At 31.7% G+C, this 10,108-nt stretch overlaps 1 protein-coding gene across 1 annotated transcript; it reads left to right on the top strand.

Moving 5' to 3' along the window:
• LOC148284206 (zinc carboxypeptidase-like) lies at positions 1-9,137 on the top strand. Its single transcript, XM_088242496.1, is given in 8 exon segments — positions 1-13; positions 4,648-4,724; positions 4,726-4,892; positions 4,977-5,355; positions 5,440-5,524; positions 5,686-5,888; positions 8,718-8,802; positions 8,879-9,137. Coding segments are annotated over 8 exon segments (1,212 nt in total). The 3' UTR covers positions 9,082-9,137.
• Positions 9,138-10,108: the final 971 nt, after the last annotated feature.

Below are 10,108 nucleotides of genomic sequence, written 5' to 3' on the forward strand. Positions count from 1 at the left end.
ATGAAAATGAAAGGTAAGTAAGGCATGCATTATTTGTAATGTTTCGTATTTTTTAAATTTTTTATTCAGATAACAAATATAAGGTCACGATATTACTACATAATATAATTTTTAAATTAATTAAATACATATATTCACATTAACGTTTCCCATTACGTAAAAGAAAAAAACAATTCTTGCGTACATAATTGGGAGTCACGTCTTACAATAGTTTTTTTTTTTTTTAAATTATGAATATTTTTAGGATAACATATAAATTACAAAAAAAAAACGGCGTTTTTAATCAGTGCTACACAAAAAAGAATTATAAATGTAACTTTTCACTTCTTTCTTAAATATGTTGTATTGCTGAATAAACTTTTTTATTTTCTTTGTTCATTTAAGAAAAATATTCCTCTGTAAGTATTAAGATGTTTTGCTGTAGTTGTTTTTAATTTGGGAATTAAGATATTACCACCTGTTCTAGGTCGCGTACTTACGTTTTGTGACGTGAAACAAAACTATTCATTTTGACTCTGTATTTGAAGCAAACAATTATTTTTATATCACAATTTTGTATCTAAAACAGTGGGAAAAGTAGACGGTTTTTTCAAAAATAACAATTATAGTAAATTTTTGTATTTTTTCGCCGGGTAAAATATTTGTTTTAAATGTATCACCCCAAATGTTGAAGTGTTTCTTCGGCATAGAATATCTCAGTGAGAAAGCATTAATTTTAAAAAATGTATAATTTTTTTTTAGTTATAACTCTGTAGTTAAAAACGTAAATTAATGCAAAACAGTAGTTAAAATATGTTATATAAATGACTAATTGGCGTTGATCGGGCGTTGATTGGGTTATTTCTGGTTGCAATAAAAATCTCGGTTTGTTTATTCATGAAACAATAATGCTTTTACATGGAAAGAAAAATGATTCGATGCGCAATATTTCCTATTGGAATCATTTGTAAAAAGTAATGTTTGAAACGGTGTCAGGTAACTAGACTAATAAGTGTCTTGTTATTTAGGCATAAGGTAAATTGATCCACCTGGAAAACTTGAAACCGCAAACCCATTCATCATTTCATAAAACAAAATGAAAAGTATTGTATTACAATCTCATTCAATTACAACTCTTTCCCTATCAGATTTGTGGTTAGAAAACGGAGTCTAATTTCATCCGATTCAAAACAAAATTTCTATGCAACAGATACAATGCATGTTCACACCTATTGGTTAAATTGAAGAGAGTGCACTTTATAAAAGAAACAAACCATAACACGGACAACTGAAACGTACAAACTTACAGAGTAGTCTTTTTTATTTAGTGTCTTCATTTTACTGTATCAATCATCACATAAAACTTAATTGTTGTTATAATCTTTTGGTACCTAATGAGGCAGAGGGAACTGCTTTGGTAAACCACCACGGCATATATTAATAATTATTGTAACACGAAGGTAAAATGATTAGACTTACGCTTCAGGTGCCAGACCAGGAACTATGAAATATTCTAGTGTAAAATCACGGAGTAAAAATGACGGAGACCGTCAATTGAACGTAGTTATGCAGAAAGCAGCCAGTCCACCATTTTGGAAAAATGAGATATTGATGTTATCGGGTGCAGTAAGGTCGATTATAGGTTCTGCTAAAAACAGCTAGACCGCTTTCATATAAAAAACTGTAGTAATCACCTTCGGAAAAAGGTGTCGATCACAAAAACGGCATTTCTCAATTTGCAGAAAACGCCCACAAAACTAGAAAAATCTTATTGTACTTTAAAAATCTTTTAAATGGGTCAAATACACAATAAAATTTTTGTCTGTAAAATATTTAAAAACTTATGTATTCATTGTTTACCTTTTGTTAATGTCAAAAAGAGTCAAGATATTGTGTAGATTTTATAATTCACTCTTTTCACAAAATGGCTATTATCTCAGCTTAACTATTCTATGGCTGGCAGTTTTCTATATAAGTACGTTCAATTATTTACCGAATTCCCGTTTTCGAAGGATTTCCGTCTAAAAATAACCAATGAGTCAAAAACATTTGTCCAAGTTTAAAAAGAAAAGTTTAAATTTATTTTTGCCAGAACATGGGCAAACATATAATGTTTGAGTAATGATACAAAACGTAATAATGTGTTCAAAAAGAAAACTAAAACTTGTGTGATCAGTAAACACATTCAAATGAAAACTTTCGTAACTCTGAACGTGACTTGAATGCAAAAAATAATCAATTGATTAAGTTAACACTTCATATGCGGATATCCTATGTAAAACTGATAAATTAACGATAAAATACACATTATTTTTACTTAAATCTAACCACATGGAGTGGGTAAGAGCTGGAATAAGAAATTTGATACATTAAGTTGTAGATTTATAAACAAAATAATTTTTAAAAGTAATTATAACAAAATGTGCCCTTGGTTTTGGGCGATGATTTGTGGATTATATTTACCTGTCATACCCAAACGTGAAAGCATGTGTAGCTCGGCATGATCAATGAATGCAGCCCTGGTTAAATAAACAGGCTCAGTAACCATGGGTTTGGTTTTGTGACCCTAATTTTTTAAAATTATATTTTTATAGATCAAAATTTTAAATGGGATTGTCAAAAATTTAAACTTTGTGATCGATTGCGGACTCTTGTGAGTAATTTTTATAAGTTATCTTTCATTTTGTCTAAAATCACTCTAAAAATGATTTTTTTTTTACTTGATTATTCTGTTTGGTTATTTATATAACAAGATATGGTATAAACGGAACAACTATGGATGGCTTCAGCCAGACGACAGAATTTGATTCAGGATACGGCACTACCCGATGTAAGGAGTACCGCTTTACCCACCATTAAACTACTGGGAGTCATCCTTAATTTTGACCTTTCTCTTGACGCTCAAATTAGTAGAACGATAAGTTCATGCTTTTATCAGCTGAGACAGATAAATGCATACGCAAAAATTTGCCAGTTGATGCCGCCCGTCAATTAATAAATGCGTTTGTAGTGTTTAGAGTCGATTATTGTAATGGTATCTACGCAGGTCTACCGATGAATAAAATGACTCGCCTACAGGCTGTATTAAATACCGCAGCGAGACTTATTTTTGGAATCTCTAAATTCAGTCATATCACTCCACTACTTCGGGAATGCACTGGCTACGTTTTCCACAGAGGATGGAATACAAACTCTGTTGGCTTATGTATAAGTCACTGCACAACTCTGCTCCAGAATATATAAGGTAACTCTGCATTCCAGATGAACTAGCTTGTGTAGAGGTATAATAACTTTCTCTAAATCACTGAACCACTGAACCCACTTGTTCTCTAAATCATTTGAATAAATCCTTAGCATGTGGTGGAAAAGTAGTATGAAAAAGTACATTATTTTTCTTAAATTAAAAAGTTTAAGTTAAAATTAAATTTATATCTTTATATAATCACTTTGTAAAGCGCCCTTGAGGTATTATATTACGAAAATGGCGCTATATAAGTTATCCATAATTATTATTATTATTATTTTAAGTCATGGGGATATTCGACTTAAACTAATATTAAAATGATACGGGGACCAAGTACTATATAGTTAAGAGAATTGCACCAGCAGAGATTAACGAACAAAGAAGTGATAATGTTGTCCTGCACAAAACACAAAACTCTGCTTGTTCGAGGATTACTGTGGCTCTGCATCATTTTGGAAGAATTTAATAGTAATACTTTTAAAATTCCTCTCAAACATAGGTTTGGTGATATAAAAACTATGTAATAAGTATGGTAAAAGAATTCTCAAATATTTAGAACCCAGCATTGAGATTCATCCGGATGAACCAACCTACATGATAAAGGTTTCACCTCTTATACTTCACGAAAGTCAACAGATGGAAGAGTTGAGGAAATGTGAATGTTCAAACATGGAAGGAGAATGTTACTCAGTGTGTAAAGTGGCTACTTAAACCAGCCAATGACAGGTCAGAAGCCCTGTAAATACCAAAACTCCCATATTCCCTTCTCAAAAATGTTTTCCCTCTCTGTTGCAACAAGTTTAAATATGAACAACTGCCTAGGAAGAAAATCCAGCCAGTCTGCAAGCATTTTAACATACTCAAAACATTGTTATATTACACACCTATTTCATAGTATTTTCTCATATCGACCCTGTCAAATCAAATAAACTTATATTAGAGCAATCCATTATTGTTTATTTAAGTTATTAAGCTATCATTTAGATTTCGCTCTACTTTCTATTGTTTACCAAATAACAAATAGTAATATTAATCGGGTTGTGGTCCCGCGGCTAGTAATGCGGATTCACGGATCAGATGTGCTAGGTTCGAACCCTTACTCTACCCCATCTTGAATTCTATTTTCTAATAGTGAGTTATTTACAACTCGTTAAAAAAGGCCACAAAAATTTAGGTAAATTATAAAAACGTTAATATATTTTTTTGAAATTGTTTTCATTGAAATAAAATATTTTTAATCTAGTTCATACCTGGTTTAATGATACGTTATTTTTGTTAAAGGAGTACTTTACAAAAATACTATTTAAATCTGTTATAGAGTGAGGGGAATGTAATTTTGCAAGTTACTTCATTTATAAACTGAACTATGCCAAAGCACATCATGCATTTAGTTATTTTATTTTTATTGGTTATAATATCTATAGTGCGTTCCAAACAGAAATCTTTTGATGGATTTAAGGTATATAGATTGAGTCCCGTTTCGAAAGAACAAGAAAAAAATTCTTTTGGAACTTGAAAATGATGAAAAAAATGTTGATTTCTGGAACGGAGTCAATAATGCTGGAATTCCAGTAGATATTATGGTTGAACCAAAAGAACAGTCAAATTTCTTAAATATTATAAAGCAGTATAATATTCCTTTGGAAATAATGATAGATGATGTCCAACAGTAAGTATTACTAACAATAAAAAAGTGTTTCCAAAAAAAAGTCACATTTGAAATTCTCAGATGTTTTTTCAATACCTGTTTTAGATACGTAGGTTCTGATGTCGTTGAAACCTTGCCGCGAGTTGGTTTTACATGGACAAGTTATTACAAATTAGAAGATATTCATTCTTGGATGAACCAACTTCCCAAAGAAAATTCTGCCGTCTCCATAGTCAGCGCTGGTAAATCATACGAGGGGCGAGATTTAAAAGGTGTAAAAGTATCATTTGGCAGTGGTAAAAGGGCAGTGTTTATCGAAGGTGGTATCCACGCCAGAGAATGGATTGGTCCTGCAACAGTTACATACTTCTTGAATGAAATCCTGAATAGCGAAGATCCTGCTGTAAGAAAAATAGCCAACGGATTTGATTGGTACTTTTTTCCAGTCATCAATCCTGATGGTTATGCTTTCACCCATTCTACCGTTAGTGAATCCAAATTCTTTCAAGATAAATAAAGTTTAAAAAGTGGCACTAATTTTTAAATTTTATTACTGTTCCATTTGTAGAATAGATTATGGCGTAAAACCAGAACCCCGTATGGAAACTGCGTTGGAGCTGATCCAAACAGGAACTGGGCAGCTCACTGGAGAGGTAAGAAAAGACATATTTCATCAGCTTAGGATAAAACTGCTCTGGGTTTAAACAGAAGTTTCGAATATTAGATACATCATTTAACTTGCTGATGCGTTTTAAATAAACCCGTAAAACTTTAAAGACTCAGAATGAAAATTTTGTATAATATTTAATTTTAGAGGCTGGAACAAGTAAATCAGTATGTTCGGAGACCTATGGGGGACCAAGTGCATTTTCAGAAGTAGAGACTTCTAGGATGGCTGATTTCATCAGATCTGTTGGTTCCTCATTAGACGTCTATCTCTCCTTCCATTCCTATTCGCAGTTGATGCTTATTCCTTATGGCCACACCAGTGAACACTTAGATAACTATGACGATGTTGTGAGTGCATATACATTTTTTAAATAATATGACATTTTTGTAAAAGTAAAATTTCACACGAACATCAAATGTGTTCCCTGTAATATCCTCCAACATTTTTATGAGTTTGTATAAACGAGATTTTTAAAAGCATATAAGGTTTTTATTATAGTTCAATAATATTATATTATAGTTTCGTATTTATTTATTTGACAATAAATTGTAGTCTGCATTACTTTACAGGTTGTTTAACCCATCATGCAATGCAGAATGTAAATAAAAGGTAGAATTTAATAATTAGAAAGCAGATAGCTGCTACATTTCCAAAATGTTAAAAAAAAAATCCACATTATCCGCAGAAGCCGTATTTAGCAAGCGAATTACCATATTAAAGCGTAATTTTTGACTTGCATTTATACGGCTTCATTTATTTGATCAATGGTAAATAATTTATGATTCTTTAACCTAATTAACATTGAAACTAACATAATATATCAATTACGCTTAAATATAATTTCTTAAAAGTAATATATTTCATCAATAGAAAAATGTTTTTTTGAAAATACACATACTACTGATTTCATGTTTATCAGAATTCCATATCCGCTTCCTAGTTGGAGCATATGATATCCACAAAGAGCCTCCATGCATCTCTTTTGGCTGCAAACTCCTGTGCGTCCTCCCAAATCAGGTTCTCGCCCCAAAGTTCTGACATAAACTGCCGACGAACAGTCAGCAGTGAACGTCCAGGACGTCGAGAACCTGATGCTTTGTAAAGTAGGCAAGCATGGAAAAGGCTCTCAGGAGGCATCCGCAGTGCCTATATGGCCCAGTCAACCATATCGCTTCCGCTTGATGACAGTTGTCACAAGAGTTTGCTGCGTCCGTCTCTTATTATTTCATCCCTCACAAAGTCAAACCTGTGTACACCGAAGATTCTTCTGAGACACCTATTCTCAAAACCCAGTATTTAGCTATTTTGGGCCCTAGTAAGGTGACACGATTCGCATTTGTATGGTAGAATAAGTGTTATGCAGGCGTTGTTAAGACGGAATTTGGTTTTCACTGAGCAAATGTCCGATCTCTAGATAGCCATCATACTGATGGATGCGGTGCCTGTTACTTATGGCCTCACTCCCAGTTCTTTTTGAAAGCTGCCGTTTTCTGTAACATTTACTCACAGGTATTTGATATTCTCAACCCTTTCAACCCTCGAAGTGTTGAAGATATTGCAAAAACATAGTACATGGGTTTTTGCAATATTTATTTTTAAATCCATGCGCGCGGTGTCCCTATTTAGCTTATTTACAGTGACTGAAAGACCCCCGACTGAATCGTCAATTATAACCGCATCATCGGCATACTCTGGGTCGCAAAGTTTCTGGGAAGAGGAGATGGATATTCCTCGATCTAGTAGAATTGACTTCCTAATGAAGTCCAAAAGGATTATAAAAAGGAACGGTGCAAGGACACAACCTTGGCGAACTCCGGTGGTTACCTCAAACCAATCTGTGACAACATCGTTAATTCTGATTTGGCATTATTTTTTCACATTGGCCAAATGAAGTTTAAACTTCCTATTAAAGAAATTGTTTAGGATTTTGACTGATATTTAAGTATTTATGTTCATTTATTAAAAAAAGAAAAATAAATGTTCAAATAAATACATGTCAAACATATTTATAAACGTACGACTAGATATTTGTTTTTTTTTTTAGTTTTTCAAATTTAAATTTTTATAAATTAAAAAAAAAAATTTTTTTTTTTTACTATTTTGTTCCTTATTATATTTTAATTTTAAAACGGTTGTGGACCCCTGAGCTTTTATCAGGAGACAATTAGTATAATTCCTAGGGCATTCAGTATACATTGCAACAATACCAACAAATCAATGATTTATGATTTTTGCCATTTCGAATATACCGCGTTGTCTTTATTTTTATAATTTTTCTGCCTAAGTATGTTGAGTATTAAAATCTCAAAGTTTTTACATAGAACATTTAAAAAACAACTGTGTAATATGTATAGATATATTGTTATTATATTATTTCATAATTTTCTAAGAGAAAACTGTAAGTTAATTGTATTTATGTTTATTATTATTATTTATTTATTTATTTTATTTTATTTGGGAAATCAACAGTTCTACATACATATTTTTAGTAAACAAACAGATATAGTGTATAAACTCAGAACTAATAACAGATTTCCACATAGTATACAAAGTTAGTAAAGAAAATATATTACATATCAAATAAATACATACAATTAATATATATAAAAATATTATTTTCATGTACTTAATAATCAAAGATTTTTTAAATATTTATTTTAAGAACATTAAGTTACTGTAAATTGGGCGGGATAAGGACAAAAATGCTTGAAGAGAGGATAAGGAGGGGAGGGGATATGTACATATTTATTATTATTATTAATTATTTATGTTTATAAAAGGCATTTGTGCCGTCTAAACACTAATAAATAAATAAATTAGTAATGATTTAACACATAACCAATTATTTTACTTGAATTTCTATTATCAGTATAAAATTTCAGTACATATTTCAGATTTTGAATCCAATTACAGTCTTAATTTAAGTCCTAAGAATTATATGGCAAGTGAAGCTTTTTTTAACCGACAAAAATCGCTTATACCATAAAACAAACTGTGCAATTAAATATTTTTATTTGACAGCTTGGTAATCAAATATAAATAACATTCTATTATAAGTGCCAAACTTTGTCCTTAATATGCACTAGAAAAATGTTGCCAATTTTAAGTCCATTTAAATTTAATTGTTGGACAAAAAGTTTAATAATTTTGATCGATAATTTGCGTTTGATTTGCAGCGTCATATTGGCAACGCTGCTGCTAAATCCTTAGCTCGTAAATATGGAACTCAGTACCGAGTGGGCAACACTGCGGAAATTCTGTGTGAGTAAATAATAATCATTTTTGAAATTCGAACATGATTTCACAGAAGTATTTAAAATTTTGACTTATTTTATAGACGCTGCCAGTGGAACCAGCGTAGATTGGGTGAAGCAAGAATTCAAAACTCCGATTGCTTTTACGTATGAATTGAGAGATACAGGAAAATATGGTTTTGTTCTTCCCGCTGATCAGATCATCCCTAATTGCGAAGAAGTTATGGATTCCATCATAACTGTTTTCGAAGAAGCAGAAAAACTGGGATACTTTAGGCTTCAATGAGTGAAAATATATGAACATTAAAATTACAGACACGAGGTTATGTTGTTTATGTGTTAAAACGTTTATAATATAGAATAAAAGAATCAAAGTGTTTTGTTTTGTTATTTTGTATAGTAAATAAAACATGATCATAATTAATTATAATTAATTTCTTTTCATGTTCTCAACCGTGTCACCAGAAGTCAAAATCTGCTATTTATAAAATCTTCTAAGTGCAACTTTGGTTTTTATGCCCCAATGTCCAGAATGTGTAGATTAGTCAATTCATCACACGACTTGGAATTTTTTGGGATAGATCTTCCGGCTTTTTGTAGATCTCTTCGCTACTAAACAGTGTGGGATGAAGTTGGATTGGCATGGTTTATCTCAAAGTTTTTGGTCTTTCGTTTTTTTGAATATATTGTATACAATTATTGTTTTGCCCTTGTTTGTCTTTGCTAAATAGTTTTATGTTCTTTTTGTTCAGTTTCTTGCATTTATGTTTCTTCATGTAACTGTTATAATTGGCTTAGGCCGTATATATAATAAATAAATAATATAATGTAGATATTTTATATCACACTCATGACGGTGTGATCACAGCAAATAACGAAAGGATGAAAGGCGAGTTTCTGGCGTCGCCAAACCAAAACTGATCAGCTAAAGAAAGGTAACACCGACAGAAAAGTCTACTAGAGAAGGCAACGGGAAACCATTCTGGCTATCTTTTCACAGGAGTCACTATGGCAAATACATCCAATAAGCAGTTAATCTGACTGCGGAGTGCCGCAGGACCGAGATGCTTTCTAGGAGACCTGACAAGGCATTGCAAGAAGAAGAATTGAAGATGAAAAATCAGTTTTTTTTCTATGCCTTGTATTAACTATATTATATTAACTATATTATGTTGTATTAACCATATTATTATTTATATAACTGTACGTTTTATTGAAAAGTTACTAGCTGAAGTTGCGTTTAAATTTAATTATTAAAAGCAGTTGGACTCACCCGGAAACCAATGTGCACTATCACTTGACCAATTTTCGTC

The sequence above is a fragment of the Micrasema longulum genome, unplaced genomic scaffold (genome assembly GCF_059751315.1).
Source record: "Micrasema longulum isolate JH-2025_06_02 unplaced genomic scaffold, ASM5975131v1 h1tg000141l, whole genome shotgun sequence".
Classification (NCBI taxonomy): domain Eukaryota; kingdom Metazoa; phylum Arthropoda; class Insecta; order Trichoptera; family Brachycentridae; genus Micrasema; species Micrasema longulum.